The following is a 15,715-nucleotide window of genomic DNA, read 5'->3' as shown; positions in this document are numbered from 1 at the left end:
GTGCCTAAAGGTAAGGGGTCATTTTCTTCCAGGGATAAATTACAAAATTCTACTGAGGCGAGAGGAAACAAACACAGGACTTACGATGGCAGCGATCTTCCCGCTTTTCCTCAGCTGCTGAACGGCGAATGAATGGAGTACCCCCTCCATGGGGGTGCCGTTAACCATGACCACCCTGTCATTTTCTCTGCAAACAAAAAATAAAAATGGGATGTGAAAAACTCCCATTCATTCACTGTCAACTATTTTACTTAGGAACAGAGGCAGCAAATGGATGTGAAATACGTATTGAGGGGCTCCATGTCTGAGGACTCCCAAGGCTTCCTCAGGCGAGTCAGTGTGAGTTCTCCCGAGGCAGGAACCCAGGAGTCATCAGCCCACTTCCGACTGTGTCTACTGAGAACAGCGGGGAGAAGGACCCAAACTGCAGGGGCCCCCAGGAGCCACCGGACAATGGCGAGGTCTGAGCACCAAGGGCCTCCTGCACCGGCCTCCTCACCCCGGTGCACACAGGGCGTCAGGAAGTCTACACAGACCCTCAAAGAGGGTTTGTATCCACTTGTGCTCTGAACAGGAAGAAGTCAAGAGCGTGCCTCAGAGTCATAAAGAAATTTTGAGGTCACAGAACCCTCTTACTTTATCTCACCCCAAAAACTATTGCAAAATCCTACTCTGCTCTCTGAAACACTACAAACTTCGATAGGACCATGCAGAGACTTGGAATGCCAATAGAACCTACACTCTGGAGCTGTCTAGCCATGGCAGCCACGTGACTAACTTTCGCTTCTGCCCTGAGAAATGATGGTGAGGGGCTCAGACATGTATTCTTTCAAACAGCATTCTCTCTTCAGACCAGGCAAAGGGTGGCAGTTGGAAAACTTGTGTTTTCATGGAGTAAATGTTCCCAATTTCCACATCCCTCTTACAGAGCAGACAAGCATTAAGCCAGAGTATCCTCATTAAATTCTTAATGAACATAAATTAAAATAAACAGTGTTGGGTACGCTTTGGGGGGGCGGTGGGGAAGCAATGCCAATCTTCTATTCCATGTTCAGAAATGGCCCCTAAGCCCAGGAATGACAGCGCTGATAGATAGAACGACCTTCACAGGAACCACTGCTCCTTCCTCCATTTGGATGTTCCCGAAGGACTGATGTGCTATGGCCCTAATTCTCATATAAATTCACATGTATGTATATAAAAACACGCACATACATATATATAACAAAATATGGTTTTTAAATATTATTTTATAATGCACACCACCCACAGCATCTTGTCTGGGGCCGACCCCGTGGGCTGCAGGGGCTGGGGCGGGAAGGGAGGCCACTCACTGAAGCAGCCCGTCGGCGGGCCCACCGGGAAGAACATCAGAAATGACGATCGACGTTTCTCCATTTTCAAAGTGGGGGTTGTCTCTGCCTCCGGACACTGCAATTCCAAATCCTCTTTTGGAATCCTGTTCATTGAAGTGAAGAGAAAAATTTAAAAAAACAGAAACAAAAAAAACCACACACCTTCCATAAGTGGCTTTCAGGGTTTATTACAAGCACTCAATAAAGTGAAGGGCAACCCAATCACCAGACCCGGTTCAGGAAGAGCGGGCTCACAGAAACAAAATAAAGCGGCATCCTGGTTAGCCGACAGGTGTATAAAGGGAAATTCCTTATCTAAAAGAAACAGCCCCGTGAAGGCTGGGGAAGATGGACAGCACTGACTGGCGTTATCCCTAGAAGCTGGCAGGGGATGGGAAATAACACTTTCTGTCCGAAGAGGGCCGTGCTATTTGAGTAACCAATCCTACCCGTTCTTGTATCCCAGCCTGAGCTGGAGCAGCTGCAGGCACCGCTGAATCCGTGCTGAAACCGTATTTTGTAAAGTATTCCTTTCACTCCCAAGTTAGAGGAGCTGGTGGGTCCATTTTAAATATGGGGTGAAAAATAAGTAAACGGATTTTAAAGATCAAGTCTGAAGATAAACTTAGTTTTGAGGTCTTATGAGACAGCAAAGCATTAAATTCTTTTCTACATGCACATAAAATGGGGATACAGATTAATTACCTCCATGGTCAAGAACTGTTAACAGTGAGCCCAGATAACACAGAATCCTAATTCAGCTCAGTGTTCAGGAAAGCGAGGATGATATGGGTAGATATGACTATATCCCTAGAGCAGAGTTTGATTATGTAAAAATCTACTCAGAGAATAAAAAATTCCCCCTCAAGAAAAGTTCCCACATGGGGCCCACTAGGGGGACAAACAATCCCCAACACAAAACAGGCCGGGCTGCCCACAGCCAATCACACGGCTCTGGATGTGGCAGCCCCATCACTCGTGCCTGGTTTTACACAGAGGCAGCTCCATCCTCTATTCCAGGCCTAAGATGTCTCTCACCTTTGCCAGATTGGCATCCACAACTGAAGGGGTATGTGACATGCTGGTGGAAGGGCACAGACAAGAGACAGAACTGGAAAATGAGGCCTAAGGGGGGAACCCCTCCACTGATGAAACCATGGTTACTGGCCCGGAAGTTTCAGCACTTAAACACTGATCTGTGTGTTTTTCCCTACCTGGATTAATTTAATACATATTTACTCAGAAACCAAATTTTCATTGAAGACAGAAGTTGAAGAAGGAAGACTCCCTTTAAGGAACTGACCATTCCCCTAAGAAGTGACAGAGACTGGAGGGATTCAGAGCAAGAGTAAGATCCTCAGGGCCCAGGAAAATCACAGCGATGCTGACCAAGGCGATGCTGACCAGCGATGCTGACCGTGGAATGAGACTTGGGGACCATGAGTGTAATTCTCGTCCAGCTCAGCTGCACAGAAATCACTCACACACTGTCGGTGGCTACACTTGTTTAGAGTGGGGTTATCACCTATCATGCCTACCTTGAAACCTGCTCAGAATAAAAGGGAATGGAGCTAACATTTATTAAGCCATGACGCCCTGCATTGGAAGCTGTTTGTATTACCTCACTTAATCAAGAGGAGCAATACCTCTGAAATGACTTTTAAAACTAAGTAAAATGGCCTTCGCAGGTGTTGCTCCATTGGTTGAGCATGTCCCATGCACCAAAAGGTTGCTGGTTTGATTCTGGGTCAGAGCACATGCCTGGGTTGAGGGCTCAATCCCCAGCAGGGGGCATGCAGGAGGCAACTGATCAATGTTTCTCTTTCTCCCTCCCTCCCTTCCTGTATCTAAAATCAATCAATCTATCAATCAATTAATAAAATCAATAAAAAATATTTAAATTTTTTAAAAATTAAGTACAATATATTCACATATATTACTTCTACCTTCAATACCACTGGATGAGGGGATATTATTTTATATCTAATTAACTCAACACCTCTTAATACAATAAGGAGTGAGAAAGGCAAACAACCCATGTCTTCTGATTGCTAAGCCAATGTTTTAAATTTAGTTTAGACTTCCAGCTCACAGGAGTTAAAAGTTTTCTATAGATTATAATCAAAATTATTAGAGTTGCAAGGCTACTATCTCAATGTCCTTAAACAGTACAGGTTATTTCCATTCCTCCTCTCTTTTTCTCTATTTTTTCACAACCTGTTCTGTCTGGAAATAGATGAATGCACTAAATAACGTCTAGAATCTTCTATGTTATACAGACCTTATCCAAAACAATGTAATAGCGTGCAAACCTTTGTTAATGTGGTAATTACTGCCAGCTATTTCCCTACAATGCACTATCCACCTGAAGGGGAAAAGCACTGTGTTTAGAACAAAATGAGCAAGACCTACGATCTGTAAACACAAGAACACAACCGTGGCCTGTACAGCACGTGCGGCACTCACCTTTTGCAGGGTCACCGTGTACTGCTCCCATATCACTTCCTCCATCCCTGGGGCCTGTGTAAAACAAGCAAAACCAATTTGATTAAAACCTCAAACATTTCAACGCTAGAAATGAAACCATAACTCAAAATAGCTCAATATAAAAAAGCCCAGCTTAGACTCTGAATATACCAAAAGTTGGTGTGTTTAGGAACATTATGCTGCCTATTTTCAAACACTCTTCCCTTCAATGAAATGGCATTCTTAACAATCCTGGAAAATTACTAAAATACATAATGAGATATATGCTCTAAAAAGAATAAATTATTCTATGTGGAGCCTTTTTATGATCACCACTCCAAAACACTGTCACTATAGAATATCTTAAAAAGAGAATTAGCCTGGCCAGTGTGGCTCAGCAGTTGAGTGATGACCCAGGAACCAAGAGGTCACCAGTTCAATTCCTGGTCAGGGCACATGCCTGAGTTGTGGGCTTGATCCCCAGCAGGGGACGTGCAGGAGGCAGACGATCAATGTTTCTATCTCTCTCACCCTCTCCCTCTAAAAAAAAAAAAAAAAAAAAAAAAAAAATCAATGAAAACATTTTTTTAAGAATTAGTTTCAAGCAGATATCGTTCATTCTTTCGCTTTTCCTTTTTAAATATATTTTTATTGACTTCAGATAGGAAGGGAGAGATAGAAACATCAATGATGAGAGGGAATCACTGATTGGCTGCCCCCTGTACGCCCCCTACTGGGGATCAAGCCCACAACCAGAGCATGTGCCCTTGACCGGAATCGAACCTGGGACCCTTCAGTCTGCAGGCTGATGCTCTATCCACTGAGCCAAACCAGCCAGGGCTTGCTTTTCTTTTTTTTTTAATATATTTTTTTATTGATTTTTTACAGAGAGGAAGGGAGAGGAATAGAGAGTTAGAAACATCAATGCGAGAGAAACATTGATCAGCTGCCTCCTGCACACTCCCTACTGGGGATGTGCCGGCAACCAAGGTACACACCCTTGACCAGAATCGAACTTGGGACCCTTCAGTCCGCAGGCCGACGCTCTATCCACTGAGCCAAACCGGTTAGGGCTTGCTTTTCTTTTTAACCAGTCTCTGCTCTTCCTATCAAAGGCAATCTCCTAGGCAAGTTTCCTGCATTTTTATATCTAAAGGAATCCACGGTCTTATCACAAAAAGTGTTCAGTTGTGTAACCTGTGAAATCCCTTTTTCCCATCAGTATTGCTGGATGTGAAAAATGAAAATGCCTGCATATTCAGACCACTGGGGCTTCCGGTTCTAACAATATTCCAAAATAGATGTCTAGAAAAACCAGGAAATAGTGGGCATCGTTTAAAAAATAATAATAATGCATTAGTACAGACTGCCTTGAAGGGAAATCCTTAAAGGCTAGAAATGCCAAGACAGCTCAAAGCTGGAGAGATAAGCCAGCCCTGACACAGGCATTACAGGAGCTGCTGGGAAGAGAGATAAATTGTAGGAAACAAACAGGATGGAGATGAGATCAAAGTAGATGTATTAGGGGGGGGGAAAACCCAGGCAGAGGGAGATGGCATGGACACATCTCATCCTTGGTGCCGAGTAGAATGGAAATAACTAAAAATATCTCGCTGGAGAATTCCTATCAACAGAACTGTCCTCACAAAGGTTTGGGACTGAAATTCATATTATGGATGTGAGCACACAAGACCCACACACTCCGGCCCAAAGTGGTTCTGTTCTGCTAGGACCCAGGTACCCAGAGGCAGATGCCAATTCTCTCCAAGGAACTCACTCAAGCACAGGCTTCCAAGAAGGCCCGAGCTACACATCTGAGGGACAACAGTTCACAATCTAAACACACACATCCAACAAGTTGCGTGGCTGAGCATTAAAAGAAACCAAAAGCTGCAGAATCAAATGTGGTCAATACTGGACATACCAGTCACAAACCAAAAAACAAGTATGTTAAATATGCGCCATGTTTACCATAGGAAATTAAAAGGGGATACTGAAAGTATAATGAAAAAAACAACAAGAGACCATCAAGAATGACTAAAAGCAAATCTGAAAAAGAAAAAGCAAAATTTGTAGAAATGAAAAAATGTGGTGATTGAAATTAGATAAACAATGGATTAAACCACATACTATTACTGCACACAGATGAAGACACTCATCAATGAATTAGGAGACAGATGTGAAGAAATTAACCGGGATGCAGCACAAAGCATTTGAAAAGTGAAACATAGGACAGAGAAGAGTGACAAAGGATCACAGTGAAACATAGGTCAGAGAAGAGTGACAAAGGATCACAGTGCGTCTAATTATATGTTCTGAAGGAGGTGTAAGAGTGGAGGAGAGATGCAATACCGGAAGAGATCATGGCTCTTCCAGAATTGAGGGTGTTTCAGGTTCAGGAAGCCCCGTGCATGACAAGGAGGGCAAGTTTTTAAAAAGAAAAGAGCCCTGACTGGTGTGGCTCAATTGGTTAAGCATCGTCCCAGGCACTGAAAGGTCGCCAGTTCCATTCCTGGTCCACTAGGGGGCGTGCAGGAGGCAGCCAATTGTTACGCTCTCACATAAATGTTTCTCCCTCTGTCTCTAAAAATCAATAAAAAAAGAAAAACACTTTTAAACACATGGAACTATCACGGCAGAAAAAGATACAGTGACTTGAGAGCAGCTAGACAGAAGAGATTACTACTAAAAGAACAACAATTAGAATGAATGCCAACTTCTAAAGAGCAGTAATAGAAGCCTGAAGTCAGTACAGTAAGATCTTTAAAACAATACCTGTTGATTAACAGAGCAGAAAAGAATTTTTTAAAAACACAAAAACTAGCCATAGCTGGTTTGGCTCAGGAAAAACTAACCAATACCACGGCAATCACCCCTAGGATTAAGCAATGCTATGGGGGTGAGTGTCCAAAAAGAGTGATATTTCAGTTAAATGAACCAACACAGTGAAATACCCAGGCACTGAAAAGAATTATTTAACTTCCATCAGTGTGTTTAAAAGTTTCTTCATCATGATGACTGTGTGTTCAATTAAAGAGAATTTTTCATTTTCTGGTCTGTCCACTTTTGGTGGAAGCAGTGGGAAGATAAATCAGTACAAACCTTCCGGAAGGCAAATTACCCGTGTGTCCCACAATGTAAAATCTGCATATCCCTTGGTCAATCAATGCCACTTCTAGAAGTTTATTCTACAGAAATATTTGCACAAGCGCACAGAAACATACATATAAATTTGCTTATATCTGCTTATATTTTTTAAACAGATAATCACAAAATATCCAACAATAGGAGAGTAGTTACATATATGTATACATAGAGCTCTATATTTAAATGTCTACTGTGGAGATTAAGATACAAAACACCCATGTTTCCATTCCTGTTTTCATATATGTGCTTCTAGGGAAAAGACTAGAAGAATAAATACCAAAAAATGTCAAACTTCCCCCAAGAGCTGTGGAATGGCAGAAAATATTTTTATATGAGCACATTACTTTCAGAATACATTTTTAATACATTGTATTGATTTTTTACAGAGAGGAAGGGAGAGGGATAGAGAGTTAGAAACATCAATGAGAGAGAAATATCTATCAGCTGCCTCCTGCAAACCCCCAGCTGGGGATGTGCCCGCAACCAAGGTACATACCCTTGACCTGAATCGAACCTGGGACCCTTCAGTCCGCAGGCTGGCGCTCTATCCATTGAGCCAAACCAGTTAGGGCTACATTTCTATTTTAAAAATAAAAACAATAAACTCCCTTTTCAAAGTTTTAGATTTACATATTTTTTATTGTTTAGGCAAATAAATGAATTGCTATAGTTTTTTTTTAATGTTGCCCAAGTAGAGTAAGCCTGGATTTTGAAATTATCTGTTCTTCCATAATGAGATTATACTGTCTTGATTTCTGTGCTGCCTGCAGGGGTGATTTAAATTCGATTTGCCCCAGGTTTACTGGATGGAGGGAGTGATTAGTGGGGTAAAGGGGAGGTGGCAGAAGTGAAAAAAAAAAATCTGATTTGCCAGAGAGTGGGTTAATCCCCTACCACTACCAATAGGACTAAGTCAAATTCTTTTTTTTTTAATATATTTTATTGATTTTTTACAGAGAGGAAGGGAGAGAGATAGAGAGCTAGAAACATCGATGAGAGAGAAACATCGATCAGCTGCCTCCTGCACATCCCCCACTGGGGATGTGCCCGCAACCCAGGCACATGCCCTTGACCGGAATCGAACCTGGGACCCTTCAGTCCGCAAGCCGACGCTCTATCCACTGAGCCAAACCGGTTTCGGCCTAAGTCAAATTCTTAATCAATCAGACCTTACCAGGTGCCTAAAGGCCTCACCAACTTAGATATGACTCTCATCAAATTGCAAGGGTCTTCTTCTTATTCCGGGTTAAGAAACTGTGGCATAACGCATTCACTACTGAAACAAAATATTAAAAGAATATATGTTCTGCTAAACTAAGTGATAATTTTAAAATCTTAAAGGTAAGGTAATTGAAGAAAAATAAATTTTAATACCTCCTTTGAGCATTAAAAATATACAAGAACCATGTGTATGTATTTATTTAGTCCACAGAGCTGTGACCTTTTTGCAAAGGTCTCAGAGGAAACCCTTCATGGATTGAGAGCCTTCCTTCATTCATTCCCTCACTCACTCACTCATTTGAAAATATTTATTAACACCCCCTATGCACCAAACAGGTGGTTCCTGGAACTTGAGATACATTGGTGAGCAAAACAGCCAAAGGCCATGTGGAGTTTACCACCAAGGTGTACCCCAAAAGCAAACCACTGAGTGTCTTCCCTGCCTCTTCTCTGCACAGGATTGCCTGTTCAGAAGCACACAGCGCCCCTCAGAACACCAGCTCTGCATGCATCCCTGGGGGCAGGCTGCCAGCGTGCAGCAGCATAGCTGAGAGCTGAGCTCATGCCTTTCCAATGGAACCACGGGCCTTGGCTCCTACCCACCCAGTGCTGGGCTGTGCACAGATCAGAGAACCTCTACCAATACTCAGAATGTCTGTGTGAATGCCAGCGGGCGGCTGTTCAGCATTAGGCACTTTGCATGCAGGGCCACTGGGAGAGCACAGGTGTCAGAGGTAAAGATATTCCATATTCCATATTCCATGACGCAGTGAAATGTGTGAATGTGTGCACAAGGGTCCCCAAGAGGGTATTCTTAGCAGCAATGCCCTCAACAGCCAACACCTAAAAACAAGCCAAATATCAACCAAAAGCAGACAGGACATAAAAATCATGATCTATTATTAAAACGCAAAGTTAAACAGCAACGAAGACACACTAGAGCCACACATACTACAACACATGCTTCTCACACGTACCACTGAGTGAGAAACGTCCTAGAAGAATTTGTACAGTGTGAGATCATTGTTCCCAACAACGTGAACATACGTAACTCTACTGTACTGGACTTGTAAGAACTTGGCTAGGACTGTAAATTTTGGGTTATGCCGTTTTTATCACAATGGGGGTGGGGGGAAAGCCAATGAAACTAATCTTTTAGGGATATTTTTGTGTATGGATGTGTGTAGGGTAAAACTATAAAGAAAAAGCAAGGGAATGAGAAACGAAATTCAGGATGAAATGGCTGAGGAATGAGGCGCAGTGAGATAGGGAAGGCTACCAAGGTCTGTGCCCTCCTTGGGGAAGGTTCATGGACACGAGTGCTGAGCACACGGGGATTTGTGTTATAATTATGCTTTTGATTTAGATATAGGATTCTTTTATGTGTACCAACTATTTCGTGAGTGAAAAAATGGGGGAGCACATGAGCCAACATCATGGGCTACCTGATTCCTGGCCAAGATCCCTATACAAATAGTCTTTTTAAAAAAATCTTTATTGTTCAAAGTATTACATATGTCCCCTTTTTCCCCCACTGACCTCTTCTAGCTCACCCTGCCCTCCACCCCAGGCCTTCACCACCCTATTGTCCGTGTCCATGGGTTATGCATATATGCACACAAATATTCTCTAATGCAGTACAGATTTTGCAAGGTGAAAGGGCAGAAGAAAGGGTGATCATTTCTACTGAAGGAAGGGCAAGGCAGGAGGCAGAAGCAGTAATGTGAGAGGGCGTATGAAGGCATGGCAGGGAATGAAAGGTGGAGAATGGGCCTAGCTCTGGGGGCTGCAAAGTGCAGGAGACCCCAAGCCTCCTTCTCACCCCAAGTCAACATTCCAGCGGCCCGGAATCCGTGTGCTTGTCCCCACTTTTTTCTCGTCACTTTCATTTTTCATGAAAGTAGTATGAATAACAAGCCCCTCGATATTAGAAGGAATCATTTCTACAGGACATGGAAGGTTAAGAGAGCTCATTTTTTCTACCATAAATAGAAAAGCTTTGTGTTAACCAGGTATTTCCGTGAAAAAACGAAGAGAAAGAAACAAAGACAAATAGTTATTTGATCTGTCTTTTAACAATACCCTCCAGTTGTTATAAAGTTTCTTTCCTTTGGAAAAACCTTGGCCAAACAGGAAACATCCTGTATTTTATATAAAGAATAAAGAAATATGTGGAAACCCAACCAAAAGGTAGATACCCAAAGTCGTCGGTGCCCTGTGTCTCCCTCAACAGCCAAACTGCTGCTCCCCAGTGATGGAGGCCAAAGCTCAAGGTGAAGATGAATTAAAATCGGCAAAAATCCCAAGCCACAAAAGTAAACACTCCTGCATGTTACAGTACTACATTTGTCCAAACTACACAAAAAAGGACATGAGAAAACATTTTTTTTCTTCCCATTTAGAAGCCTAAGCATAGAATCAGAATATAGATTTCTGCAGAATAAGGAAGCAAAAAGCTCTTCCCAAAAAAACAAGACGTTCCCGACACACCAACCTCTTCCACGAGGCCGTCTATGAAGTTTCCCAGGAAGCACCACCGGCTCCCAGAGTCCCTGGGAAACAGCAGCCTTTGATTCATAAATCCCCGGAGCGGCCATGCGTTTCACAGAAGTCCGCAAAAATGAGGCAAATAATTAAAAAGCCCACACGGACTACCACCTGCATCTCCCAATTTGTTACGAAAGCTGCCAGCACGAATAAACCCACGGAGAAAGGGCCCCATGGGAGGGATTTTGCTGTCCCCCCCGCCCCCCCCCGCAACCCCTCCTGAAAGGAAAGGTTGGGAAAGAAGAGGGGGTGAGAGCTGGCAAAGAGAGACTCACATGGCCTTTCAACAGCCCCAGCTTCCTACCGGCCTGGAGCCACAGCCTCTGCAGGACCTGAGCCATCTTCATGGTCACTTTGGGGAGTGACCAACCAGGCCACTGCCCACACTCCAGGCTGCGCGCCCACTGCCATCCCCGCACGTGGTTACGTAAGGCCGATACAATAGTGGCCCACATTCCCAGCAAATCCTGCGGTCATCTCGCACAGTGACAGGGACGCCAAACGCTCTGAAAAGCATCACTTGTCGGGGAGAAAGCAAGCAGCCTGGATGTGCATCACTTTCACAGCTTTCTGTTCCTCCCTCTCGCCCATGCGAGGGACCTAGAGAATCAGAGTAAATATTCCTCCTAGACCAGCCGTGGGCAAACTACGGCCCGTGGGCCGGATCCGGCCCGTTTGAAATGAATAAAACTAAAAAAAAAAAAAAAAAGACCGTACCCTTTTATGTAATGATGTTTACTTTGAATTTATATTAGTTCACACAAACAAAACACTCCATCCATGCTTTTGTTCAGGCCCTCCGGTCCAGTTTAAGAACCCATTGTGGCCCTCGAGTCAAAAAGTTTGCCCACCCCTGTCCTAGACATACAAAGGGATTCTGGGATCTAGGTAAAAATTAAGTAAGTAGGACATTTGAGAGCAATGCTGTAGAAAGGAATATTTGCAGAAGTATTTATTTATATTCACACACACAAACACACACACACACACATACACACACACACACACACTGTAAGCTGCCTAGATGCTGTGAACATTTCAGGTGAACTGAAATGCTAAGGTTACACAGAAATTAAAAGGCATGAAGCTCAATGTTTCACATCCTTGGAGATCATGAGGTCTGCTGGCTAGAGGAAGATAGGACTTGGGGAGTTGGTACAACTCGGGGCCAAGTCAAGGACAGAGTGCTCACTCAGCACTTCTCTCTTCCCTCCAACCTTTCTGTAAATGTAACGGATAGAAGAAAAACAAAGGGCCTCCTATCTGTTTCTTTCTTTGACTTTACTCCCCAGGGGGAAGGGAGGAGTCAGTGTTGGAAAGCACGTTTTAGGTCTCTGAACATTGAGGAAAGATGTTAAGGGGCACCTGGGGTTTGAGGTCAAGGTGTGGGGTTTTGGAAGCATGGTCTCCGGGAACCGGCAACCATTCTCACTACTGCATGTATGTTACGCCAGTGCACCCGGGCAGTTTGCAATGAGCAGTGTGCCATCCAATTTTTGAGGTAGAGATGTGAATAAATTTGGACCCTAGAGGACATAACCTGGACAGAGGCAAGAATGGGAGTGTTAATGACATAAAGTCTGGGGTGCAATCTCCATCTGATCTGTCACTTAGCTGTAAGCCGTGGATGGATAGCTGTCGCCTTCTTTATAAAATGGGGATCATACCACCCACACCTCAGAGGGCCAATGGCAACCTCTACCCAGCGTGCATGCTGAATTACTAATTTTACATGGGTATTCAACATGTTTGTGTCCTTCCCTTGGACTCTACAAGACTAAGTGTGTGTTTTTTAAAATATATATATTTTTATTGATTTTTAGGGAGAAAGGAAGGGAGAGGGAGAGAGAGAAACATTGATGCAAGAGTGAAACATCAATAGGCTACCTTCGGCATGCCCCCTACTGGGGATCAAACCTGCAAACCAGGCATGTGCCCTGACCAGGAATGGAACCAGTGACCTTTTGGTGCACGGGACAATGCCCAACTAACTGAGCCACATGGGCCACGGCAAGAATAAGTTCTTCAAAAGTGTTGGAACAGAAGAACAGGACGGGAAATTAATGAAAGTTTGTTTCAAATCTTACACTGAAGAGTGCAGAGATTACAAAGTAACCCTACTGCCCTAGCCAGTTTGGCTCAATGGATAGAGTGTTGGCCTGCGGACCAAAAGGTCCCGGGTTTGATTCCGGTCAGGGGCACATTCCTTGGTTGCAGGGTCCTCCCCGGCCTGGGCCCTGGTGCAGGAGGCAACCAATCGATGTGTTTCTCTCACATCGATGTTTCCCTCTGTCTTTCCCTCTCTCTTCCACTCTCCCTGAAAATCAATGGAAAAAATATCCTCGGGTGAGGATTAACAACAACAAAACACACACACACACAAGAAAAAAATAAATAAAGGAACCCTACTGGAGGAGGATCTTGGAAACTGAGGCTGCCTAGGACTCAACGCCAGCTGTGCAGGTGTAGGCAGGCTCCCTGCACCCGGGCTCAGCCCTGGGTGCCAGGTGCAGAGAATCCAGGTGGAGGAAAAGAGGGCTGCTTAAGGCAGCTCACGCCTACACTCTGACAGTCCTCAGGAAATCACTTGAGCTTCCCTGGTGAGGAAATAAATGCCTTTCCCTTAAATTCATGCATACTGCCCAGAAGTCAAAGGCATCCTACAATTTAAGAACTCCAGGTTTCCAGAAGTCACAGTTTCTTCCTGCACTATTTTTTTTTAAATTGTGCTTAAAAAAAAACACACCCACAAAACACAACAGAAAATCACAACCATTCTTCAGCGTGCAGCTCAGTAGCATTAGGTCCTTTCTCATTGTTGCACAATCTCCAGGACTCTCATCTTGCAAAACTGAAATTCTGTTCCCATTAAACGACTCCTTGCATCCCCCTCCTGGGAGCCCCTGGCAACCGTTTCTATGAATTGGACTACTCTGGGTACCTCACGTAAGTGGGATCATAAAGTATTTGACTTTTTGTGTCTGGCTTATTTCACTTAGCACAATGTCAAGGTTCACCCTTGTAACATCTGTCAGAACTTCCTTCCTTTCTGGGGGAGAATAATATTCCATTGTATGTACAGACCACATTTTGTTTATCTATCATCTGCCGATGGAGACACTTGGGTTACTTTCGCCTCTTGACTTGCTGTGAAGAACGCTGCTACGAACATGGGTGTTGCAAATACGCTACCACTCATTCTGTAGTCATTCAACAAATGTTTACCAAGTGCAGCGTGCAAGGCCTGAGGATCAAATGAAGGTCAATCCATGTACAGCACAGCCCTCGGGAAGCTTGGCAAGAGCCAGCATCTGATGTAGTCAGAGTGGGTGGGAGTGCAGGGTGTTCACCATGAGCAAAGGACACTGGGATGAGTTCTGAACAATGAACTCAATTGTGAGAAAGGGGGTGGGGGTGGGGGGAGAGAGGAGGGTTGGGGGAGAGAGAGAGAACTCTCAGGGCCTAAAGAACAACACAGGGCCAAGACCCTGAAAAAGGCCAGAGAGAAAGGCCATCCAAACCCTGCAGCCTATTCTGACTAGCATCAAATGGACATTTTGTGGTGGACAGCTGCCTCCTTGAGAAGATCTCAAGAATTTAGGGATTTATGTCTCAAAGATTCCTAACTTCCATATTCACATATTCAAGCACATTTACTGAGCAGAAATTCACTGGCCCTGTGGATTGAAAGACAAACAACACTGAATCCCACCCCAAGGCAGTCACAGCCCCGTGGGGAAGTGGGACCATAAGCACAGCTCTGCAAAGACAACAGCAGACAAATAAATTTACGAGGCTCGTTCATGCAACCAACGTTCCCGGGACCCCTGGGATGTGTCAGACCCTGTTCTAGATTCTGGGGGGATAACAAGCCCAAATCCTTCCCTCACAGGGAGGAGTTTAAAGGAGGAAACAGACAACAGACAAGTAAACATTATAATCTCAGGTAGCAGTAAGGGCCATGAGATGTGACATTAGTAAGAACTAATGATAAGAAACTCTGGACAGACCTCTGGAGAGAGGGAACAGCAAACACAAAGGCCCTGAGGAGAAACAAGGTTATTATGTTCCTGGAAGAAAAAGCCGAAACCGGTTTGGCTCAGTGGATAGAGCGTCGGCCTGCGGACTGAAAGGTCCCAGGTTCGATTCCGGTCAAGGGCATGTACCTGGGTTGCAGACACATCCCCAGTGGGAGATGTGCAGGAGGCAGCTGATCGATGTTTCTAACTCTCTATCCCTCTCCCTTCCTCTCTGTAAGAAATCAATAAAATATATTTAAAAAAAAAAAAAAAAAAAGGGCCATGACGGGCTGGAGGAAGGTGGGTGATGGGCAATGGCAAGGATGGAAACTGAAATCGAAGGTGTGGGTGGAAGTTATTCACTGGGGATGGGAGGTGTGGGTGGAGGGGGATGTGCACCGGCCCCAGGGAAGGCCCACCCTCCCACTCAGGGCTCTACGGGAGCTCAGTGCTGGAGGGTGAATGACGTGTTGGGTGGGTGGACCTTCTAGAAAGAGGGAACAGCACGGTCCCAGCCAGGAGGAATAACCTTCAGGGTGCATTCAAGACGCTACAAGTACTCAGTGTGCCTGGGCAGTCAACTGTTTAGCATACATTCTCAGCATGGACAGAGATGTCAAAATAACTTACTCTACAGCGTGGTAGTATTAAAAGAACAAGAGATAAGAAGGTTATGAGAGCTGCAAAGACAGGAAGTCATTAACACGCAGCAGAGCACCATACCAAGGACCCTATACAACTGCTCACGGGATAATCCTGTGAGTTAGCTACCGCTGGCCGCAGTCTGGAACCCTGACAACAAAGGCTGGTGAGGGTGTGGAGCAAAAGGAACTCTCATTCATGGCTGGCGGGCATAGAAAACGGTACAGCCACTTTGGAAAGCAGTCGGATGGGTTCTTACAAAACTAAACCTCACCACAGAACCCAGCAATTGTGCTCCTTGGTATCACCCAAAGGGAA

General features: G+C 44.4%; 1 protein-coding gene across 4 annotated transcripts in view; it reads right to left on the bottom strand.

The window, feature by feature from the left end:
* The window catches only part of TJP2 (tight junction protein 2), a 48,936-nt gene extending 33,248 nt beyond the window's left edge, over positions 1-15,688 (bottom strand). For 2 of the 4 annotated variants that reach the window (XM_023752331.1, XM_023752332.1), the window contains exons 1-4: positions 11,012-11,098; positions 3,822-3,875; positions 1,335-1,459; positions 85-187 (exon numbers count right to left, since the gene is read on the bottom strand). In XM_023752331.1, the coding sequence (XP_023608099.1) occupies positions 85-187; positions 1,335-1,459; positions 3,822-3,875; positions 11,012-11,083 (354 nt within the window). In that variant the 5' untranslated portion in view covers positions 11,084-11,098. Of the gene's footprint in view, positions 1-84; positions 188-1,334; positions 1,460-1,804; positions 1,898-3,821; positions 3,876-11,011; positions 11,099-15,671 lie in introns of those variants that run through there. The other 2 variants (XM_014454083.2, XM_023752333.1) reach the window with 2 other exon arrangements.
* Between the last annotated feature and the right edge of the window lie 27 nt (positions 15,689-15,715).

This window comes from Myotis lucifugus, unplaced genomic scaffold (genome assembly GCF_000147115.1).
Source record: "Myotis lucifugus unplaced genomic scaffold, Myoluc2.0 scaffold_31, whole genome shotgun sequence".
NCBI classification, from domain to species: domain Eukaryota; kingdom Metazoa; phylum Chordata; class Mammalia; order Chiroptera; family Vespertilionidae; genus Myotis; species Myotis lucifugus.
The sequence above is the reverse complement of the archived record's forward strand: the minus strand, read 5'-3'. Positions and strand labels throughout refer to the sequence as shown.